Source organism: Neophocaena asiaeorientalis, unplaced genomic scaffold (assembly GCF_003031525.2).
Source record: "Neophocaena asiaeorientalis asiaeorientalis breed wild unplaced genomic scaffold, Neophocaena_asiaeorientalis_V1.1 scaffold4, whole genome shotgun sequence".
Classification (NCBI taxonomy): Eukaryota; Metazoa; Chordata; class Mammalia; order Artiodactyla; family Phocoenidae; genus Neophocaena; species Neophocaena asiaeorientalis.
In genome coordinates, this window is record NW_020173682.1 from 2,661,268 (window position 1) to 2,686,129 (window position 24,862).

The window sequence follows — 24,862 nt, forward strand, 5'->3', positions numbered from 1 at the left end:
AACTGGGGGCAAAAATGGGGCCGTGGGCAATGATGCCAACAAAGCAGAAAGTCTTCACCAGGCAAGTCTGCCAGCCTAAAATTCTCCCAAGTGGTATCTCCTGATCCAAGCACGTCACCTCTCAGTTCCATCGAATGGTTTCTAAAGTACATTAAGAATGAACGCAGCTCTGGGTGGCCAGAGGAAATTCATTCGCTACTGTAAAGAGCCGTGTGCTAGACTGGGTTTCCCCAAAGCAGAGTCTAAGACAGAGGCGTGTGTGAAGTCACTCGACTTGGCAGGTGATCCCGGGGAGCAGAAGTGAAGGGCAGGCGGAGTGAAACAGAGAAGGATAAAAGGTCAGTAGAACAATGGGTTTTTATTAAGTTCAATACCACCGTGGGGCATCCGCCACACAGGACCTACTGAGGGGGCGTCTGTCCCCATTGTTCGTTAAGCATCACCTCCCACATTTCAGGGGATACATGCCTGAGTGCCAAGGGAGTTCCCTGGCAGTGCCATGCCGTCACGCTGAGGAGCCCAGGGCAAGAGAAAGAGGAATGTAGTGTAGACCTGAAACAAGGCTTCGTGCGGGACTAGTTAACGCGCTCTTGGAAATGGTGTCTTGCCACAGTAGCTGGGGTGAGAGATGGGCTGAAAGAATGTGAAGTAGCACACACGTGCTGGCCATTAACAGTTGACCCATCCGCCACTCAGATACGCTTCTGGTCCTTCACTTTGGAATTCCATCTATACCAAAGCCCCTGCAGAGCGGTAGACAGCAAAAATCTCCACAAAGACTTAATACAAGGTAGTTAGTGGAAACAGTCTCTAAACCCTACTGGTCTTGAGGCAGTATTTGATATTCATGATCTCTGTCCCTCCAGCAGACAATCTTGATTCTCCGCACCTTCAGGCAGCACTGTGGCTGACCTCGATTTCATTCCTGGTAGGACACCCAGATCTTCCCTGAGGGATCCTTTCTGTCTTTGTCAGGCCATAGCTCCTGTGGTTGCCTGTTCACCATTGTCACCAGGCATGGAAACACCAGGAAAGGCTCCAAGGAATTCTCAGGTTTCCAGATACAGTCCTTGCTTACTCCATTGTGTAGCAATCGCCCTACTTCTCATGGGAAACCACTGATGATTGTTGCCATCAGCGTAATAACTTTTTTCTCTTTTAGTTGATACATTAGCTTGAGATGGGCAAGTGACCAGGTGGTAGACATAACTTCAAGTTCAGTGGAAACATTCCCTGGTGTATTCTCCTCACGAACAAGGATCTGTGTGATCTGATGGTCCTAAAGTTTGCAGGAACGGGAAGCACAAATTCTAAAAGCAGAAAAACTGGCAATGATCATATACTATTGCTTCATGAGTTTGCCTGTTGTTTCTGTTCTTATTTCTATTATTTCCTCCCTTCTACTCACTTTGCATTTAATTTTCTGATCATTTTCTGGCTTCATGAGGTGGAACGATGTATCATTGATTTTAAATGTTTTCTCCTTTTCTAGTATAAGCATTTAAAGCTGTAAATTTCCCTCTTAGCACTGCTTTGCTGAGTCTCATGTATTTTGCTATGTTCTGTTTCCAGTACTGATCATTTTGAAATGTTTCTAAACATTCACAACATCTCATGATTTTTTCTTATTTGACCCATGTACTTACTGTATGAAAGTATGTTGCCTAATATCTCAATATTTATAGCTTTAAAAGTATCTTTTAGTTATTTTAATTCTTGCATAGTCAGAGAATATACCTTGTATTATTTTAGCCCTTTGAAATATTCTGAGACTTTTTTATGGCCCAGAATATGGTCTATCCTGGTGAATGGCCCCATGTTCACTTGAAAGGTACGTGAGTGCGACTGCTGTTGGGCGAGGGGTTCTGTGAATGTCAATTAGATCGGGCTGGGTGATAGTGTTATTCATATTTTCAAATTCCATGATTTTTTTTCTCCACTAGTTCTGTTAATTATTGAGGGAACGCTTGAGGGAGTTAAAATACAGACCTAACTTTGTGGGTTTCCCTATTTCTTTCTTAGTTCTATCAATTTTGCTTCATACATTTGATACTCTGATATTAGATGCACGCATATATGGGGCTGCTACGTCTTCTTAATTGAATGGATACTTTTATCACCATGCACGATCCCTCTTGATCTCTGGTAAAAGTCCTTGTCCTAAGTCTTCTTTGCCTGTTGTTAATATAGTCACACCTGCTTTCCTGCTTACTCTTTGCACAGAATATGGAAAGTAAGTGGTAGGGCTTTGAAAGAGTATTTGAAGTGACGTAACAGGAGAAATGTCTGATACAATCAGCAGTGTCTGTGATTCATGTTAACATCCATGTATCTTGTTTATCTTATTTCCCTAAATCTTATTTAAAACAAATCTATTGGTTTGTGATCTTTTTCATACTCCCATGTTTGCTACAAAGATTTCATGAGATTTGTTCTTTATAGATATAATAGCCCCTGAAAGATATACATGTGCCAGTCTTGGAAGCTTGTGAATATGTTATCTCACATAGGAAAAGAAACTACGCAGGTGTGATTAAGGTTTAGAATCCAGAGATGGGAAGATTACCCTGGATTATCTGGGTGGTCCCAACCTAATCACCAGTTGTGAAAAGTGGAAAACCTTCCCCAGCTGTGGTCAGACAAAGATACGTGACGACAGAAAGGTCAGAGAGATTTGATGTTGCTGAATTTGAGATTGGAGTTAGGGGGCCAGGAGCCCAGGAATGCAGGCAGCCTCTGGAAGCTAGAAAAGACAAAGAAACAGATTCTCCCCTAAAGAATCCGAAATGGAAAAATACGTTACCAGATTCAGGTCCGGCTGCTCCCCGCTCGAAAATCAATACCCGAGAGGCAGTTGTTGGTAGAAAGGAAAATTGCTTTTAATCAGAATGCTGGTGATCTGGGGAGATGATTGACTCAGTGTCCCCCAAAAACCATCTGCTTGGCCATGAAAGTTTTTAAAGGGAAAAACGGAGGTAATCTCAGTTAATCATTGAGATGGGGGTCAGAGTCGTCACCTTGTTGACAGGCTTGTTGACTTCTTGTGATGTTTCTTTAGAGGCTGTCTTGTTCACACAGTTTGTCCACACTGTTGGTTCACGAGATTACTGAAGGGGAAGCAAGGGAAGAGATCTGGTCACCTGTTAATTATTCTTCATTTCTACTTCTTTGATCTGCAGAAAGAACCAACAAGTTAGGCAAGGTATTGTGTGAGCACAAGATCTGATAGGTGTGCTAGGGCTGGAGATGAGTAGAGCATGGAGGTGCCTGATTGAAAAGTTAGTTACAGCGTAGCTTTGCTGAGTGGAAGAGAAAAGGGGTTTCCTGCTGTGGGCCGTTTCCTGCAAAGAGCTGTTTACAGATCCCACCCCCCTCAGATATCATTCCATTTCTACGGGATTAGGGATGAAGGTCTGTCTTCTGTAGCTGCTTCATGCTGTGAAAGGGCCTCGAGGTCTTAGTGTGAAAGATGCTGACATGGGTTTGAAGCATCTCTCGGCTGACAGCTTCAGTTGCCCGTTTACATACACAAGCAGAGGAAGTTACAATTATTTTGATGCCTGCAAAGATACAGATTATTATGAGCAGTAGCATTAATCCCATTCTCTTAAGGCCAGTGCTTGGAACTGTGCAAGCCATAGATTCAGTTCCGCTCTAGATGGAGCAGCTTATGTCATGACTGCAGTCTGGTCGTCATGCAGTTACTTCCCTCTTGTGGCAATTACAGTATCTGTAAAACAACTCGGGAATGTGCATCAGACACTGTCTGTGACCCTATTATCCTAATCATTAACTGCCTGAACCTGCTCTTTTGTGACCCAGGAAGGCCTGGGAGATGTCAGCTTTTCTACGAACAAGAGGCAGAGGACACGAAGGGGCCTTTTTACTTGGGGGGAGGGAGCCCACAGGGTTCTGCTCGGTTCCAAACACATTGATTTTAGCCTGGTGAGACCCAAGTCAAATTTCTGACCTACAGACTGTAAGATAAATTTGTGGGGTTTTGGTGGGGGGGGGGTTGTTTTTTTGCGGTACACGGGCCTCTCACTGTTGTGGCCTCTCCCGTTGTGGAGCACAGGCTCCGGACACGCAGGCTCAGCGGCCATGGCTCACGGGCCCAGCCGCTCCGCGGCATGTGGGATCTTCCCGGACCGGGGCACGAACCCGTGTCTCCTGCATCGGCAGGCGGACTCTCAACCACTGCGCCACCAGGGAAGCCCAAGTCTGTGCTGTTTTAAACCCCCAGGTTAGTAGTGATTTGTTAACAGCAGCCATAGAAAACTAATACGTCTCTGTGCTACTAACCTTGGTTTAAATGTGCTTGGGAACAGAGGCAGCTATGTAAGAGCTTCTCATTCGAAGTCTGAGAACTGAAAATTCCTTCTAAGAAAATTCCCAGAACTAAAAAAATCAGGAAGATTTCTCATAGCCACCATCTCTAAAGTTTATAAAATCTCTCAAATAGAAGGAAAAGACCAGTCCTGGAAGTACTGTATTTTTTCAGCAGTTTGGATAAGAGAGACTTTATTTTTAACGATATGATTTATTATTTAAAGAATAAGTTAATTCATTTTGAAGAGCATTAAGCAGGTTATGCCAAAGAAAGGTTTATTTTGGATTCGAAACAAGATTCAAACCTTTAGGCACTTTTCCTAAGGTTTTAAATCCTGCAACACTGTTTCCATAGCAACAAGCCCATAGAAATCTCAAGGGGCTATCATGATGGATGTGACTGGAGATGTCTCTAGAATGGGGATCACTGCACAGCTGCCTAGGATCTAGTATGTTAATAGCATCCAAGCTGATAGTGGAGGAGCTGTAACTCAGAGAAGTAGGTACAGAAGAAGGAAGTGCCTACCAATTCATGCCAAAGCAAAAGAAACTCTCATGCCCCCTCCGTGTACATCACAGGGAATTAATTGAGGGTATACCTTATTTCCAGTCCTCTCCCTCCACCAGTCTTTCTCACTACATAAATCTCTGGGTTGCTTCCTCTTCTGCTCTGCACTTGGGTTTTTTATTTGTTTGTGTTTGGTTTTGTTTTTTGTTTTGATGCTCTTTTAAAACTTCTTTTCACTGACATAATAATGGGAGAGGAAACAGTAAGATTGAAGAGGAATCACTTAGAGCAATTTGCTTATCTACCTTCTTCTGGAAATAATATCCTCCAAGTAATATCACAGCCACCCTTTTGCCTGGAGCATTTTTCAATTACCAGATCATTTTCTTTGTATGAAAGGCAGGGTAAAGAATAGTTTGAATTTTTGAACTTAGATCCTCTGCTTTGAAAATATACCCAAACACAGAAAAAAAAAATCCCTCTATGAAACCCACTCAGTAAATAGGATTATCAACAGTCCAGATGAAGGGCATTCACTGGCTTCTCTACAATTATTTTAGTTTAGTAAATATAACAGCTTTAAGATTGTGAATTGGGTAAAAAGAACATTGACTGACAAAAGGGCCACCCTCCTAGCTAGGTTTCTCATCTTTTTAAAAGCAGGTGACTGTAATATTAAGCTATCCCTACACGTTTAGGATATTTTGGTCCTATTCCCTGTTCCCGTCATGCTTTCTTTATCTTCCAATTTATTGCATTTGATTGAGTCTTTCTTTCTCGGAGGACTGTAAATAAATCCAGTGCAATTCAATCAATCATCTATAATCCCAAGTTGGCTCTGGTAAATGAATCCTTTATCCAAAAAAACTAGTAAGCTATCCTTTCTTTGAAGTTTGGCAATATCTAGGTGTAATGACCTTTAAACAATATTCATCTATAGAAAAGGGATATTTTGTTATAAAAGACATAAAATAATCTTGATATGAATATTTTCTTTCAACAAATACTGTACTTGAAATCAATGTGTGTAACTGACATCGTTTAAACGCTTCTGCTGTGAAAAAGTGAGAAGCATTTAAAAACCATTTCAGGTAGCACAATGAATATTATTTAACGTTCACAGTTATTTCTTCACAAGAGCAAGAAGTATGAAAATCATTCTTCCCAACAATTTTGAAAGATTTCCATTCTCTCTCTGTAAAAAAAGAGATTTCTCTAAAAATCAGTCAAACCCTACACTTAGATATTTTCTACTGAGAAAATGATTAATAGGCCCAACTCTGATGAACACTGAGCTCTGTAATTTTTAAAAATTGGCCACCAGAAATGTGTGTATTTTTTGCTCTTCATGTTTTTTTTCTTCTAACTAGTTTCTCAAACCACATGTGCATGCGAGCACACACACACACATCTTCCAAAGCAATCCATTTCTCAGGAAAATATTACGGCTGACTGATGACTCTCTTTTCTGAGCTATACAATTAAGAGTTTGTCTAACTTAAGTGCTTCCCCTAAGGAAAAAAATGGAGAAGTGAATAGTTAAATACAAGTTAAAAACAGGTAATATCTTTGTCTCTCTGAATTATATGTGACAATGATATGGTCTTTGTCTTACAACTCAGTTTTCAAAAGAGAAATTTTCATTTATCTTCTGTTGCAAGTGGCTTCATGAATTTCCCTTGGGATACCATTGAGAAGGTAGAAACCTATAATATCTTGTATTTGAATGTTTAACAAATAAAATATCTAATGCTGAATTTTTAAAAAGAAGCTTATAAGCCTCCAGTTTGGTGATCTCAGACACACTGAGAGCTGTGGCCCTTGCTTTCTTGCTTGGTAAGGAAAGTTAAAGCTACTGTATTAAGTTGTTTTACAAACATAGCTACTAATTTTAAAAGACCTAAATTCGAAACAGGACTCGTGTCAGTGGGAACAAATCTCCCAATTTCAGGATATTGTTGGTTCGACGTAGTAATTTGTGTTGAGGGCACTAATTCTATTCACGTGGGCTCTGTTCTCATGACCTCATCAAATCCTAATTATGTCCCAAAGGCCCCACCTCCTAATACCATCACATTCGGGGGTAGGGTTTCAACATATGAATTTTGAGAGGGGACAAAAACATTCATCACATGACATTTTATGCTCTGGGACTTGGAGATCTAAACATAACCCAGAATTTCATGTTTCTCAGTACGAAGTGAATGCAATAAAACCTTAGTAAATGACACCTCTTCCTACCATATATTTTCTTCGATGTAATCTAGATGCTACTTATTGTAATATTACAGTAAGCTAAAGAGCTAAAGAATTAATCAAAGTTTTTGAAACCTTGGAGTGAGTGAAGGTGTGTGTGTTCATTGTGGTAAAACATTCGTAACATAAAATTGGCCATTCTAACCATTTTAGGTGTACAGTTCAATGGCATTAAGTACATTCACGTTGCTCTGCAACCCTCATCGCCATCCATCTCCAGAACTTAAAAAATCTTTTCATACTGAAACTCCATACTCATTAAACAACTAATACACCCCTACGCCCAGCCCCTGGTAACCACCATTCTGCTTTCTTCTCTATGAATTTGACCATTTACTGTAGGTACCTCACATTAGTGGAATCATGCAGTATTTGTCCTTTTGTGATTGGCTGAGTTCACCTCACATAATATCTTCAAGGCTCATCTGTGTCATAGCATGTGTCAGAGCTTCCTTCCTTTTTAATGTTGAATAATATTGCATTGTATGTACATCACGTTTTGTTTAGCCATTTATCTATCGATGGTTACTTGGCTTTCACCTTTTGACTCTTGTGAATAATGCTGCTATGAACACGGGTGTATAAATACCTGTTTGAGTCCTTGCTTCAATTCTTCTGTGTATATATCCAAAAATGGAGTTGCTAAATCATATGATAATTCTGTTTTTAATTATTTTAGAAACTGCCATACTGTTTTCCATAGTATCCGCACCATTTTACATTTCTACCGGTGGTAGTCAGCGTTCCAGTTTCTCCACATCCTCACCAACACTTGTTATTTTCTGTTATTTTGATAATAGTGATCCTAATGGGTGTGAAGTGGTTTTCATTTGCATTTCCCTAATGATTAGTGATGTTAAGCATCTTTTCATGTGCTTATTGGCCATTTGTATATCTTCTCTTTGGAAGAATGTCTATTCAGGTCACTTGCTCATTTTGTAATTGGGTTGTTTGCTTTTTGGTTGTGAGTTATAGGAGTTCTTTATATGTTCTGGATATTAACCCTTTATCAGATACATGATTTGCAAATATTTTCTCCATTCCATGGATTACCTTTTCACTCTGTAATGTCCTTTGTTGCATAAAAGTTTTAAATTTTGATGAAGTCAAACTTGTGTTTCTCTTGTGTTGCCTAAGCTTTTAGTGACATATCCAAGAAATCACTGCCAAATCCAGTGTTACAAAGATTTCCCCCTATGTTTTCTTCTAAGAGTTTTATAGTTTTAGTTCTTACATTTAGGTCTTTGATTCATTCTGGGTTAATTTTTGTATATGGTGTAAGGTAGGAGTCCAGTTTCATTCTTTTGTGTGTGGATATCCAGTTTTCCGCATTCGTTGAAAGGACTGTTCTTGCCCCATCAAGTTGTCTTGGCACTCTTGTTGAAAATCAATTGGCTGTGTATGCAAGAATATATTTCTGGGCTCTCTATTGTATTTTATTCACCTGTATGTCTGTCTTCATGCCAAGACAACACTCTTGATTATTGTAGGTTTGTAGTAAATTTTGAAATCAGGCAGTGCAAGACCTCTAAATTTGTTCTTTTTCAAGATTGTTTTTACTACTTGGTGTCCCTAGAGATTTATATGGATTTTTCTGTTTCTGCAAAAAAAAAAAAAGTCATTAGTATTTTCATAGGAATTGCATTAAATCTGTAGATTACTTTACCTAGTAGTGATACCTTAATATTAAGTCTTCCAGTCCATGAACATGAGATGTCATTCCCTTTATTTGTGCCTTCTTGGTTAAGTTTATTTCTAAGTATTTTATTCTTTTCAATACTGCTGCAAATGGAATTGTTTCCTTAATATCCCTCCTCTTCAGATTGTTCATTGTTTGGATATAGAAGCACAATGGATTTTTGTGTGTTGGTTTTGTATGTTACAACTTTGCTGAATTTTTCAATTGTATTTTATTTATTTATTTATTTTTTCGGTACGCGGCCTCTCACTGTTGTGGCCTCTCCCGTTGCGGAGCACAGGCTCCGGACGCGCAGGCTCAGCGGCCATGGCTCATGGGCCTAGCCGCTCCGTGGCATGTGGGATCTTCCCGGACCGGGTCACGAACCCGTGTCCCCTGCATCGGCAGGCGGACTCTCAACCACTGCGCCACCAGGGAAGCCCTCAATTGTATTTTAAAAGCTCGAGAGTAAAAAAGTATATATTAGTACTGGGTAACAAATTTTTGCTTATGGAAAGACATGTTTCATAAACAGTAATTTTTAATGTAATTCTATGGTGAATAAAATTGTGTAAGTTAAAGACATTTACAAGTCAAAAGGGTTCCATCATTAATCACATAAGCCCATTTCTCTTCTTTTGTTTTTTAAGCTCACTGAAACAGAAATCTGCTGCAATTCTATCCACTGTTTTCTCTTCTTCCTCAATTTTAAGTTGCATGAATAGATAAACCTATGTTGATGACAATAAGTAAATAAAAGAAATCTCTATTGCTTTTCAAAGTTAGAAAGGATGATATTTTCCTAAATTCTTGCTGAGGACTGAATGACAGTTTTGATCCTCGTCTGATTTTTTTTCTTTCACTAGAGCAACGTCCCTGTTTTTGTGAAGTTTGTGACAGTGAATGCCAAATACAATCTTGTTTGCTCATCAGGAGTAACGTAGGTTGTTTACAATTCATCTAAAGTTTATTGAATGTATGAGATGATCACTGCTATGAAGAGCCACAATCTGAAAGAAAAGCAAAAAGGTAATGTGATTGTGTCTGTGGTGGAATACTTACTAACACAAGTAAGTTGTTCAGCCAACACAAGGGAGAAGACAGACAGGAGCAGTGCATCTATCTCTTGGATTCGTAAACGCAAAATAGTCTTTCTGCTTTACTAGTTTTTCAGCAAGTTGTCATCTCATGGATGACATCTTCAGAAAATTTTCTTGGAGACAGTGCATAGACAAAAGATTATACAGACTGAGTTATTAGGTTTTGCAAACACTGGATGAACTTTTGGGGTGTCATTAAAATCAGTAATCGATCTACCTCTATTTAACAGAACTCCTACATGTCTCTTTGTAATCATTTTTTAGACAACATGTTACCAATGAACAATCATCAAACGACCCTTCAAAAGTCAAGAGAAAAACTGAAAAATTAACATTGTTATAAATATGTGAGTGGGTGAATATTCAAAAGTTAATTTTTCTCATGTGCTAGACAACATAGAGCTATCCCAGTGGCTCTTCATAGCGGTGATGATTTTTAAAAATCTAAGTGTATTAGTGTTATGAGACTATGGAAAATACTTGGAAAAATATCTTCCTGTTCTGAGTATAAATAAAAGACTTTGAAATGGCACTCTGTAGTTTGGCTGTAGCCACCAAACGATCCAGTAACTCAAAATATTCTTTAGTTTTTCCTTCTCATTATTTTCTATTTTTACTCTTAGAAAATAGGAAGGTATAGGTGGAACAGAAGAAATATCATTAGATCCATAATCAATACCAGATGATCCATAACCGTTATAATGTTTCTCCCAGTAAGCCTATAGGTCATGCTGAGTGTTTCTTTAATTTACACTGGGCTTAGATGATAAAAAAAATTTTTTTCTGTGCATGGTCTAAGATGGTGGCCACACCCACATGTGACTATGCTGAGTGCTTGAAATGTGGTTAGTGTAACTAGGAAATGGATTTTTTAAATTAATAAACTTTATTGTTTACAGCAGTTTTAGGTTCATGGCAGTATTGAGTAGAAACTACAGAAAATTCCCACATGACATCTGACTCCCACGTACACACCTTCCGCCACTATGAACATCCCACACCACAGTAATAATATGTTTGTGACAATTGATGAAACTACACTGATACATCATTAGCATTCGTGCTTGGTGTTGTCCATTCTATGGGTTCTGACAAATGACATGTATTCCACCACTGTAGTATCAGACAGAATAGTTTCCCTGCCCTAAAAATCCTCTGTGATCCTCCTATTCATCCCGCCCTTTCCGTTAACTCCTGGCAACCACTAATCTTTTTACTGTTTCCATAGTTTTGCCTGTTATTTCACTTAGTAATATACATGTACATTTTCCCCATGTCTTGATAGCTTTTTTTTTTTTTTTAGCCTTGAATAATATTCAGTTGTCTGGATGTACCACCATTTACCTATCCGTCTACCTACTGAAGGATGCCTTGGTTACTTCCAAGTTTTGGAAATTATGAATAAAACTGCTGTAAACATCCATGTGCAAGTTTTTCTATTAACATAAGTTTCCAAAATATTTGGGTAAATACTGAGGAATGCGATTTCTGGATCTTAACGATAAGAGAATGTTTAGTTCTGCAGAAAGTATGCCAAATGTCTTCCAAAGTGGCTGTACCATTTTGCATTCCCACCAGCGATGAATGAGAGTCCCTGTTGCTTCAGATCTTTGCCAGTATTTGGTGGTGTCCGTTTTTTGGATCTAGGCCATTCGAATAGGTGTGCAGTAGTATCTCATTGCCATTTTTTTTTTTTTTATTGCCATTTTAATCTGGAATTTCCTGAAGTCATATGATGTTTAACATCTTTTCATATGATTATTTGCCATCGATATACCTTCTGCCTCCTTTGGGGAGGTGTCTTTTCAGCTCTTTTGCCCATTTTAAATATTGGGTTGTTTGTTTTCTTATTGTTGAATTTTAAGCGTTCTTTGTATATTTTAAACAGTCTTTTACAAATATTTTCTCCCAGTCTCTGGCTTATCTTTTCATTCTCTTGATGTTATCAAGAGAAGAAGTTTTTAATTTAAATGAACTTCGGCTTGTCAGTGAGTTCATTCACGGATCATGTTTTTGATGTTGTATCTAAAAAGGCATTACCAAACCCAAGGTCATCTAGGTTTCACCTATATTATCTTCCAGTAGTTTCATAATTTTGTTTTTCATTTAAATCTGTGATTCATCTTGATTTAATTTTTATGAAAGTTCTGTGTATAGATTCAGTTTTTGCGTGTGCATATCCAATAGTTCCAACACCATTTGTTTAAAAGACTTTGTTCCATTTTATTACTTTTGCTCTTCTGTCAAAGATCAGTTGACTATTTATGTGGGTCTATTTCTAAGCTCTCTCCTCTGTTCCATTGATCTGTTTGTCTGTTCTTTTGCCAATACCACACTGTCTTAATTACTGTAGCTTTATAGTAAGTCTTGACGTTCTTCTCCAACTTTATTCTTCTCCTTCAATATTGTGTAGGCTATTCTGTGTCTTCTGCCTCTCCATATAAACTTTAGAATCAGTTTGTCAATATCCACAAAATAACTTGCTGGGATATTTATTTTGATTTGGATTGCATTGAATCTGTAGATCAAGTTGTGAAGATCTGACATCTTGACAATATTGAGTCTTCCTATTCATAAACATGTAATATCTCTCCATTCAGTTTTTCCTTGACATCTTTTGTTTGAGCTTTATAGTTTTCCTCATATAGATCTTGCATATATTTGGTTAGATTTATACCTGAGTATTTCATTTTGGGTACTAATATAAATGGTAATATATTTTTAATTCAAACTCCACTTGTTCATTCCTGGTAAATAGAAAAGCAATTGACTCTTGTATATTAACCTTGTATTCTGTAACCTTGATATAAGCATTTAATAGTTCCAGGAGCTTTGCTGTTGGTTCTTTTGGATTTTCTACATAGATGATCATGTCAAGTACAAATAAACACAGTCTTATTTTCACCTTCCCAATCTCTTCACCTTTTGTTTCCTTTTCTTCTCTTACTGCATTTGCTAGGACTTCCAATGCGATGTTGAAAAGCAGTGGTGGGAGGGGACATCCTTGCTTTGTGTCTGTTCTTATGGGAAAGCTTTGAGTTTCTCACCATTGAGTGAGAAGTTAGCTGTAAGCTTTTTATAGATGTTCATAGTGAGTTTGAGGAAATTTCCTTCTATTCCTAGTTTACTGGGAGTTTTTATCATAAATGGGTGTTGAATTTTGTCAGTGCTTTATATGCATCTATAGATAGGATCGTGTGATTTTCCTTTAGCCTGTTGATATTGGAATGTAGATTACATTAATTGATTTTTGAATGTTAAACCAGGCTTGTATATGCCTGGGGTGAATCCCACTTTTTTGTGGTGCATAATTCTTCTTACACGTTGTTGGATTTGAGTTGCTCATATTTTGTTGAGGATTTTTACAACTCTGTTCATGAGAAATATTGCTCTCTATTTTTCTTTTCTTGTAATATCTCTGTCTGGTTTGGGTGTTAAGACAACTCTGGCCTCTTAGAATGAATTAGAAAGTATTTCCTTTGCTTCTTTCTTTGGGAAGAGATTGTAGAGAACTGACACAATTTTTTCATTAAATATTTGATAGAATTCACCAGTGAATACATCTGGGTCTAGTGCTTTGGAAGGTTGTTAATTATTGATTCTATTTCTTTCATAGAAGTAGGCCTCTTCAGATGGTCTGTTTCCTTTTGTGTTAGTTTTAGCAGATTGTGTCTTTCAAGGCATTTGTATATTTCGTCTAGGTTATCAAATTTGTGGGCATAGAGTTATTCATAATATTCCTTTATTATCCTTTTATTGTCCATGGATTTATTAGTGATGTCCCCTCTTTCATTTCTGATATTGGTAATTTGTGTCTTCTGTCTTTATTTCTTAGTTAGCCTGGAAGAGGCTCATCCGTTTTATTGCTCTTTTCATGGAATCAACTTCTGGTTTTGTCGATTTTTCTCTATTGATTTCCTGTTTTCAATTTCATTGATTTCTGCTGTAATTTTTATTATTTCTTTTCTTCTTCTTTCTTTGGATTTAATTTGCTATTCTTCTTCTAGTTTCCTAAATTGGAAGCTTAGATTATTGATTTTAGATCTTTCTTTTTTTCTAACATATACATTCAATCATAAATTTCCCTCTGTTCACTATGTTCACTGAATCCCACTAATTTTGATAAGTTGATTTTCATTTTCATCTAGGTCAAAGTATTAATTTCTCCTGAGATTTCTTCTTGACTCATGTTATTTAGAACTGTGTTGTTTAATCTTCAGTATTTGGGGATGTTCCAGCTATTTTTCCGTCATTAATTTCTAGTTTAATTCCATTGTGATCTGAGATCAGACATTGTATGATTCCTATTCTTCTAAGTTTATTAAGCCCAGAATGTGGTCTGTCTTGGTGAATGTTCCACGTGAGCTTGAGAAGAATGTGTGTTCTGCTGTGATTGGATGGAGTGGTCTGTAGATGTCAATTTTATCCAGGTGATTGATGGTCCAGCTCTTTAGTTCCACTTTGATCTTACTGATTTTTTGCCTCCTGGATCTGTCCGTTTCTGAAAGAGGCCCGCTAAAGTCTCCAGCTGTAATAGTGGATCCATCTAGTTCTTTCAGTTTTATCAGTTTTTGCCTCATGTATTTTGACATGCTGTTGTTAGGTGCATACACATTAAGGATTGTTATGTCTTCTTGGAGCATTGACTCTTTTTTCCTTATCTAATGCCCATCTTTTTCCCTGATAACTTTCCTTGCTCTGAAGTCTGGAAGCTTGATGGCATTTTTCTCCAATATTCACTGTGAGAATCTGGTAGAGCTCCTCTCAGTAAAATTCACAAAAGTGTGTGGGTGGAAGGCCTCCCTAAGACTGGTTCCCCCTGAAGCTTTTTTTTTTTTTTTTTTTTTTGCGGTACGGGGGCCTCTCACTGTTGTGGCCTCTCCCGTTGCGGAGCACAGGCTCCGGACACGCAGGCTCAGCGGCCATGGCTCACGGGGGCAGCCGCTCCGCGGCATGTGGGATCTTCCCGGACCGGGGCACGAACCTGTGTCCCCTGCATCGGCAGGTGGACTCTCAACCACTGCGCCACCAGGGAAGCCCCCCCTGAAGCTTTTAACGCTTAGGCTTGTCTACACTCAGCCTCTAACGATCCATCAGTTACAGCTCCAGTTTCCCTACCCTGGCACTGGTTCCTACAAAAGTTCCTGCTTGTGGTTTCTGCTACAGTAAATTGTGATTCTCTGTGTCTTCTTGTCTTTCAATACGTAGGCCAGCAGTTTGCCCTGTGACCTCACTTCTCTGACATATCTAAGAAGGCTGGTTAATCTTTGAGTTTGTTCAGTTTTTCACTTGTTAGGATGAATTGGTGACTTGTAATCTCCTTACATGCCATACCAGAATCCAGAAGTCTTTGATATTCAACTGTTGACGGGGAAAAAAATGCACAACGTGAGAGCTGTGAGTTAAGTTTTATCGGGGCAAAATGAGGACTATAGCCCATGAGACAGCATTTCAGATAGCTCTGAGAAACTGCTTCAAAGAGGTAGGGGGGAAGGTCAGTATATATGTGGTTTGAGTGAAGGGGGGTACATGCAATCAAGCACATATTTTTTGCAGAAGGTTTCCGCTAATCTCGTGATTAGCCAGTCACAAGGAGCAGATGTCAGCGTGAAGGATTTTAGTGTTTTTTCTAGATAGGAGGAGATGCGAGATTTGGGCTCATAAAATCATCTCCTGAAAATATCTAATTATCTGAAGACCTGTTCTGCCAGTTTTTTCCAGAGCACAGAGCACCTCATTTCTGATCTCCACCCTGAACTCCTTTCAGGAGGTGTTGAAGGTCAGCAGCTGCAGCGGCTCATAATGGCAAGTGCTCCTTAGAGGTAGATGGCAAGTGCCGATTTGTAGGTGACACAACTATTAAGTATACAGTTGCACGTGCAAACGGATCATTGCAGATTTGCCAACCAAAGGGTGACTTCCGTTAACGAGTTTCCATTTTGTTTTTAGAAGTGACTCTTTTGCAAGGACAGAATTAAGCCATTTACAAATGTGACAGTTAGACCAACGCGTTGCATCTGTGCCCCTAAAGCGTTTAAACATTATTAGGACACCCTACAGAAAGGCTTCTGAGGTTCTTCTCCTCGTCATATTTCTTAGGAATAAGCATGGTTCTTCTTAGCAAAGGCAAATACGTACCCGACTCAGTGTGCACGATGGGTTTTAAGGTCCCTCTGAAGAGAAGATGGTATAAACCAGTTGTTAGTTGTGCGCCATGAATGGAGAAACACATCATTTCTCTTGAAAGTTGGTGACGCCGAAAGCTATGGATTCCTGAGAGGGGAAAAATATTTGCATTACAATTTTACCTTCATAAGAGGTATCGCCAAGTGTCTTCAACAAATGAATGTTGAACTTCTATATTTGAATTGTACATTGTTAATAATGAAAGGCCTTTGAAATTTTTAGTGTATTAGATCAATAGAAATATTGGACACTGAGATTTCTTTTTTAGCATGTACATTTATGAACCATAATGAAGGTAAATGTTACAAAATCCAGTAATTGATCTTTAATGACACCAACAAGGAAGCATTTTCAGAATATCAACGGAAATGGACAGAGAAGTCTTTGTATGGCCTGGGAGTGTGAACCTTAGATGTACAAGAAGGAGAGACAGAATCTTAGTTTCAGAGGATATTCTACAGACCACCCTTTTTTTGTGACAAGTCCTCCCTAGTATCTAATTACTACATGGTACATGATACTAGTATTTATCCACTTTCCTTCCTGATGTGTTCTAGCTTCTCTGAGAACATTCATTTTAAAGCTTCAGTTTGACTAAGGATACAATTATCGGGATGGACTCAGGTGTAAAACATTTATTTACTATCACTTTCTAAAATGTTCAGAAATCCTAGTCAGCAGTTGACCATCATAACTACCTCTGAATTAGTTAATAGAACTTGCAAGGACAATTATCTGTAGAAAAATCACGGTCAATATGTGGACTTTGCGCATCTCAGGGAATGTCTTTCCTGTGCCTGATTGAAAATTTAAAAAAAGAGCTTAGTGGTGTGTTAAAGAGTTGCATCTTAGTTCAAGATTATTTTCCAGAAAACTACAACACCTTGACTATCATATCTTGACATTCACTGATCTGACTTGAGGAACTTGCCGAGCGTGGAGGTTAAAAAGGAAGGACTTTCTACTTCAAGGTTTCCGAATACCTGGAAGAAATCTAAAGAACATTTCTCCTAGTGCTATCTCTGGGCAAGGCTGTTTTACTAACATTTCTCATCTTTTTTTTCTACATTTTACTTCAATGTTAACACACTCTATCCATCATTTCACCCCTCTGGTCTTAGGTTATAAATCAACATCTGTAAAACTGTTCAATAACAGCATTTAATTGCCCTGGAGGAAAAGGGGTCTTTTCTCACTTGAAAGCCAGGGGAAAATGGTGGCATTTAACCTCTTGTTGGGCATTTTAAAAAGAGGAAAAGAACAATAAATGCTCTTGAAAATTAATTCAAATGGACCTTTATTTCCCTTCAAAATTTGCTGACTGAAATTATTTTAAAAATGTGAGTAGGACTTCCCTGGTGGAGCAGTGGTTAAGAATCCACCTGCCAATGCAGGGGACACGGGTTCAAGCACGGGTCCAGGAAGATCCCACATGTTGTGGAGCAATGAAGCCTGTGTGCCACAACTACTGAGCCTGCGCTCTAGAGCCCGCGAGCCACAACTACTGAGCCTGAGTGCCTAGAGCCTGTGTTCCTCAACAAGAGAAGCCACCGCAACGAGAAGCTCGCACACAATGAAGAGTAGCCCCCGCTCGCCGCAACTAGAGAAAGCCCACATGCAGCAATGAAGACCCAATGCAGCCAAAAATAAATAAATAAAATATAAATAATTTTTTTTTAAATGTGGGTAGATTTGGAGCAAGTGAAATACTGTGATCAGATGTGGTCTGAGCTTTGGCATTTTATGTTTGTATCTTTTGGAAAGACTTTCTGCAGAACTCTGGTATTTTGGTATGTACCCAAGAGATATTACGGTTCACATGTCATCCATAGTCATCCAAAAGAGGGCCAAGTATTGTCTCAAAAGCAAGCTTAGCTGGGTTTTCTTCCAAACCACGTGGACATGGGAAGTTCAGACAGGCCACCCAGATTAAGATCAAAGCTTCCATATCAGGGTGAGAATCTCCTTAAAGTGTTTTGAAATGTTGATTTTCATTGTTTGTCTATTTCTATAGGTGTACAAAGTTAGTCTGTTATAGCTTTTTTTCCAGTGCATATTGTCTGCCTTAAAAACAGAATCAGTAATGTGATGTCTTTTATGACAAAGGCAGTGTGATATCTGTATATTCTACGTATTTTTATCACATGCAATGGCTAGTTTATGCCTAATTGGACATTTTTAGTGTTTGCATTTTCTAATTTTTTCTAATTAGTTAGAAATGTATTGGCCATAATAGACAGAGGTGAATTTCAGATAGAAAGCTGGTCTTTGTAGGTGTTTGTATATCCTCTACAATAATGAGATGACCTGGCTCCTTGTCTTGGTTCTGACATCATGTCTGTGTGCCTTTGGATAAGTCATCATCCTCCTTGAGCCAGTGTTTCCTCATAACTGAAAGAAGTTAATAATTTTACCTCTTACAGGGTTATGAGGAGTAAACAGGAGAGGGGGAAAGATATAAGAAAGGGCATGATAAAATGGATGTAAATGAAAGTAAATGTTACATAAGACCTGCTGCCAAGAGCATCCTGAAAGGCCTCAAGGGAAAGGTGAGCTGCTAGAAGGTACCCCTGAATGGATGGCACGTTATCACAGAGCCAGTTACTTTGATTAAAAAAAAGCAGCAAGGGATACCATTTGCAGCAATATGGACGGACCTAGAGATTATCATACGAAGTGAAGTAAGCCAGACAAACACAAATACCATATGATATCACTTATATGTGGAATCTAAAAAAATGATACAAAGGAACTTATTTACGAAACAGAGACTCACAGAGACAGAAAACAAACTTACGGTTACCAACCAGGAAAGGGAGGTGGCGGGAGGGATAAATTAGGAGTTTGGGATTAACATGTACACACGACTATATATAAAATAGATAATCAACAGGGCCTACTGCATAGCACAGGGAACTCCACTCAATATTTTGTAATAACCTATAAAGGAAAAGAATCTGAAAAGGTATATATATATACCGGATGCTGCCATACAGGCATGAAAAAATACGTCAGCCTGTTTTCCACTGCCATAACTCTAAAGCCCTTGCATATTTTTTATGTTTGACCTTTCTCTTGCTAGGTAAGAGAATACAGTAGTTCTCAATCAGAGGTGATTTTTAGCCCCCAGGGGACATTTGACAATGTCTGGAGACACTCTTGGTTGTCATGACTAGGGGCAGACGTACAACTGACATCTAGTGGATAGAAATCAGGGATGCTGCTAAACATCCTTCAATACACAGGAGAACTCCCACAACAAAGAATTCTCTAGCCCCAAATGTCAGCAGTGCCAAGGCGGAGTTCAGTCTCCAAACCATGTTGACCTGAGCCCGTGCTCCAGTAGAAATGACTGTCATGAGAGAGAGATACTCACTCGGACCTTCTCAGGGTCAGGGGTTCGAAAGAATGTGAGACAAACACATTGAGGCATTTCACACAGATGCTCGAGTGAACGTTTCCCTCTAAATGTCGTACGGCATTTCACAAACATAAAGCGGTTGCCATTTCTCTCTCTGAGAATGAAACATAAGTCTTAGGAGATGATGCCTTTATTGTTCCAAAGGTCAGGAAGACCTTGGTCATCATTTTGAAAAGAAACAAGTGTATGCTTCGTAATAGCCAGTGAATTCAGCAACTTCGTAAACCTAACAGAACGATCAAAAGTGATACCTTTCATTTATTATCTATCGCATATTTAAGCATTTTCCAAAAATCAAAATAAGAGTTGGGTTTGCTTTCACTTGATAGCTCTGTCATTTTAAGATTTCTGGTATCACTAAGATCCTTCTAACCACAATCAAATGGCTTAATTTATCTAATGTTTTAGAATTTTGGTAAGAGTAGGTATTAAACATTTTGTAACTGTTTGGGGAATTTGAAAGGTTATTAAGTTCTGAATAACAGAGTCTCTCATGTTTTCCCACCAAACTTTTCCCAGCAGTGAATATATCTGGATCTTATTCTGGTTTTTTATTCTTTTTTTAGCTTCCTGAAATGACTCATGTTCAAACACAGCGACCGTGGTTGATGTTTCTCCTGCAGAACTTTGGACTGACCCTAGGTTGGCTTTCCCTCTTACTCTTGGCTATATATGAACAAAATATTAAAATATAAGTTGAGTCTCAAAATCCTTCAAAAATCAATTTCAATGGCATTATTTTGTTTCTTTTGTTGTATTCTATAGTGATTTATAAATTAAATATTTTTTACCTTAGGTGAAGTGTGTCTTTTAGTTCATTAACTTATTGATTTTATAATGCAATTTTGTTTCTATAGTGTATAAATGTCAGGTTGTACTTAATTGAATTTTTGTTGTTAGTTTCCAACACTGTGATGGAACTCACACCTTTTTAGTAACTCATATGCTCTAAATTAATTGTAGTAAACTTCCAAAAAATATTTTTTCCCTAGTAAAAGATGTTTGTTTGTAGTATTTGAAGTGGACAAACGTCTGTTGGGTTAAAATCTGCTGTAACTTCTTTGATGTCAATAATATATTTTTTGTGTGTATGTGAGATTATAAACCATAAGCAAACTAAATTACAAACAAATGTAATAAAGTCTTGTTTTAATGTGATGGTTTGTATTACCTTCTGTTACTGGATGTCAGATTCTGAATCAACGCTAAAAAAAAACAAAACAATATAGAATAGTTCACCTGAAAGTGTGACCCACTGGCTAAGAAATGCTCATAAATGAGCAAACTTGGGAATTTTAAAGGCTACTGTGTCAGCACTCTTCTCTATAAGCAGCAAAGGAAATCTGTTCTCGACAAAGAGAACTGGAAACAAAAGGTGAAATTCAAACAATTTTAACATAAAACTTGAGTCGGGCAGTAGATTTAATGCGTAAAGTGTCACAGATTTAACAGAGTGTGTTGATGAGAATGGTATTACTAAGTGAAACATATTTTTATGCTCTTTCTGAGGAAATATAGAACCCTAAACATTATTTAAGTAGGTAAGGTCATGAGATGTACAAGCAACATTCCTGATAACCTAGCAAAATCATTAAAATAGAAAATAACTCTGGCTTTAGTCATTTTTCTTGGGAAACAGATGCCTACTATTTTTCTCATTTTTTAATGAGATATCTTGACAAGGGAAAAAAGCCCATTTTACTGCCAGAATGACTCATGGCGCTGCATCAAATACATCTCTCCTCCTTCCTCACTTACCAGTAGAGAGTCTTTGCCACGTGCACGCAAACACAATCTTCTTCAACCTTTCTTTGATCTCAGAATGAGGGGGCTTTCTCCTTCAGTTGTCGTTAGAGCTTCATTTAAGGGAGCGTCATGACGTAATGCAACAGTGCTCTGGCTTCGGCAGACATCAGGACCGATGGAGGGTGTTTCACAGTGTAGACTGCTGGGCCTCATCCCTAGAGTTTCTGAGGCTGTAAGTCTGCGGCGGGGCTTGATTTTGAACTGCTTCCAGGTGATGCTGAGGCGGCTGGTTGGATGCCCCGCCCCCCCGCCCGAGCTTCACTGGCGTGATGGAGATCAGACACACCTGGCGTCAGGAAAGGGCAGGCGCACGAGTCTTGCCCCATTAAGTTGATTAACGCCCGACAAGCCTCACAGTAGACCTGAGTTCCTAGGTTGAAGGCCCCTGCTCTTTCCACCTTGCTTGTGAGCGTCGGTTCAGTCGCGGGAGTTACCGGATGAAGAGTTCGCAGGTAGCACTTTTATGCATCTCCGCCTTGAAAGGTAAGCGGCCCCGACACGTAGTGCTTTGTCGTCCTTTTATTGGAGGATAATATGTAGCTGAACAAAACCGCTTTGTACAGGTCGACGTGGTGTGGAGGTTACGCAAAAGGAGCACCTGGCACCACCCGTGTTCGGGTTTCTATGAGCACGTTCTGATTTGGGCGTGAAGCCTTAACTTAAGCCAGTCTAGTTAGAAAAACTCTGGTGGATGAGTTTGTTCCCAGCTCAAGTTTAGAGTAGTTTGGGGTTTGGCTAAATTAAACATCTTTTTTTTTGCGGTACGCGGGCCTCTCACCATTGCGGCCTCTCCCGTTGTGGAGCACAGGCTCCGGACGCGCAGGCTCAGCGGCCATGGCTCACGGGCCCAGCTGCTCCGCGGCACGTGGGATCTTCCCGGACCGGGACACGAACCCGTGTCCCCTGCATCAGCAGGCGGACTCTCAACCACTGCGCCACCAGGGAAGCCCCTAAGTTAAACATCTTGATGTGAGCTACTCTGTAACCTTCAAGTTAGAGTGGGTTTAATTTCTTTTTAAATTTTATTGAAGTCTAGTTGAGTTACAATGTGTTAATTTCTGCTGTACAGCAAAGTGACTCAGTTATACATATATGTATTCTCTTTCGTATTCTTTTCCATGATGGTTTATCACAGGGTATTGAGTATAGTTCCCTGTGCTGTACAGTAGGACCTTGTTGTTTACCCATCCTATAGACACTCGTTTGCATCTGCTAATCTAGAGTGGGTTTAATTTGACGTTGGATGAGGTGGTGCCGAGGATGTAGAGGGATTAACAGGAGTCAGCTGTCGGGAGAATTTGGAGGGACATTTTCAGTGAGTATTTTGCAACCCAACACCAGTGTGCTCTGGTTGTAAGCAAAGACCTGGCCATCAGAGGTTATCTGCAAGGGTCATCCTAAGAATAGGATGTAGTGGCTCCTGAGGGTACCTTTCTGGGTTGGCCATCCCTCCCCCCATGCTACCTTATACCTGGCTCTCTGTTAATCCTTATCAGCAACCCAATAGCCTGAGCTGGACCGCCAGCCTCAAGCAATCTTAAAAATTGATAGAAATTCTCTTTTCCTCAAAATTGAGTGGTAATGATAAAAATATTATGATGGCTTTTTGCCTTCTAAATATGGACAGAGTCTAAACTTGGGGTGGCTGACCATGGTCATCCTTTCAGTCATGTACGTTATGTGTTACTCACTGAGCTTTGGGGTAAATGGTGTTTTCCTTGAAACCAGATTTCACAATAACGTTAGAGTATTTCTGTTTAGTAGACCTAAATTTAGCATTCCACTGTATTTCTACTCGCTGATTGATTTGTTTTTTAGTCACTGAACTAGAAATGCTCCCGGAGGAATAAAAACCAAGGAGCAGGTCATACAGAAATCTTATTTGAACATCCATCACCCACTGACAGGGCCCTCTTTAGGGAAAGGAGAATTGGTATCGTGTTACTGTGAGGCAGAATTCAGGGCCCGGGAAGGTGGTTCCAATGCCACGTGCTGACCAGGACCAGGGTGTATATAAATATGCCCATAAATCACAGCCATGATCACCCCTCCGCCACCCCTTCCAGAAGCCAGACTTTGGAAATGCGACTGTGCCTCTCTCTATAAGACGCCCCTCTCAGGATACCAAACCTTTTTTTTTTTTTGCGGTATGGTGTTGTGGTCTCTCCCGTTGCGAAGCACAGGCTCCGGACGCGCAGGCTCAGAGGACATGGCTCCTGGGCCCAGCCGCTCCGCGGCATGTGGGATCTTCCCAGCCCGGACCACAAACCCATGTTCCCTGCATCGGCAGGCGGACTCTCAACCACTGCGCCAGCAGGCGAGCCCGATACTGCACTTTGACAACTTCCTTTCCTCTTCGAAGCTGGAGGGGAAGGGTTGGATTGTGACGATGCTGGTTGCTAGGGTAGACTGGACCGATCAGGTTGGGGCTCTTGTGTGCATTAAGAATTCAGACGCTAAACTGGAATCCCAGCAGTGCCACGTAATAAACTTACAACTTCTTTGAGCAATTTTTATTTCTGTAAAATAGGGCTAAAAATAGACCCTACCTCATGAGGTTGTGGTGGGGTCAGTATGAGATGTTTACTGTTCCTGAAGCACAGTGCCTGGAGAATACTGAAGGCTGAATGAATATTAAATCAACATCATCATCACCACCATCATCATCAGTATCCCGTTCTTTTATCACATTTTCACAGTTTACCTCTCAGGGCTGTACCTCAGCTCATGGAAATGTCTTTCCTTGGTAGGGAATGGAGATCAAACCTTTTTATGTCTTTACAATCTTCTACTCAAGCCTCCAAACCAGTCACTCAAATATTTCCTTACTGTTTTTTCACCTTGACTCACTTCCAGAGCTGGAGAGATGGTGGGGGGGCCCTCTGGTTGACCCCCAGTCTGCCATCTCCTCTGGGAAGCCTCCCTCCAAGTGTCATAATGCTTGTACCCAGCATGAGCCCCTCTCTCTTATTCTTTATCTTATTTATTTAGTCTTGTTGCCCAGAGGCACTCACTTTATTTTATTTTAAACTTTTTATTTTATATGGAGCATAGTTGATTAACACTGTTGTGTTAGTTTCAGGTGTACAGCAAAGTGATGCCGTTATACGTATACATGTATCCATTCTTTTTCAGATTTTTTTCCCACTTAGTTTGTTACATAACATTGAGCAGCGTTCTCTGTGCTATGCAGCAGGTGCTTGTTGGTTTTCTATCTTATATACAGTAGTATGTACGTGTCAATCCCAAACTCCCTAACTGTAAGCAAAACCTATTATGTTCCACTCTGATCACACTTCTCAGGACCTGGAGGTTGAATAAGGGAAGCTGATGGAGAGGAACCTGTCTGAGGTCATGGCTATGGTCACAACTTGATTTCAATTCAGAGCCCAAAGGAGTTCAGCCCACTGCCCCTGTTGCCAATGTACCTGTTGCACCTGCTGCTGAGGGAATGCGACCAGCTCTGAAAAGGGTCCAGGGTCCATGAGGCATCAGCCTCGGGAGTGCCGGCTTGTTCAAACAGGGCAGGTGCCCTCCAGCTGGAGGTACACACAGCCACCGTGGACAGCGGGGACACC

The 24,862-nt window shown here is 39.7% G+C and overlaps 1 protein-coding gene across 3 annotated transcripts in view; it reads left to right on the plus strand.

The window, feature by feature from the left end:
• The window catches only part of SLC39A12 (solute carrier family 39 member 12), a 69,127-nt gene extending 48,491 nt beyond the window's left edge, over nucleotides 1–20,636 (plus strand). For 2 of the 3 annotated variants that reach the window (XM_024750105.1, XM_024750106.1), the window contains exon 12: nucleotides 20,045–20,177. In XM_024750105.1, coding sequence (XP_024605873.1) covers nucleotides 20,045–20,173 — 129 coding nt within the window. In that variant the 3' untranslated portion in view covers nucleotides 20,174–20,177. Of the gene's footprint in view, nucleotides 1–20,044 lie in introns of all 3 variants that reach the window. The other variant, XM_024750107.1, reaches the window with a different exon arrangement.
• Nucleotides 20,637–24,862: the final 4,226 nt, after the last annotated feature.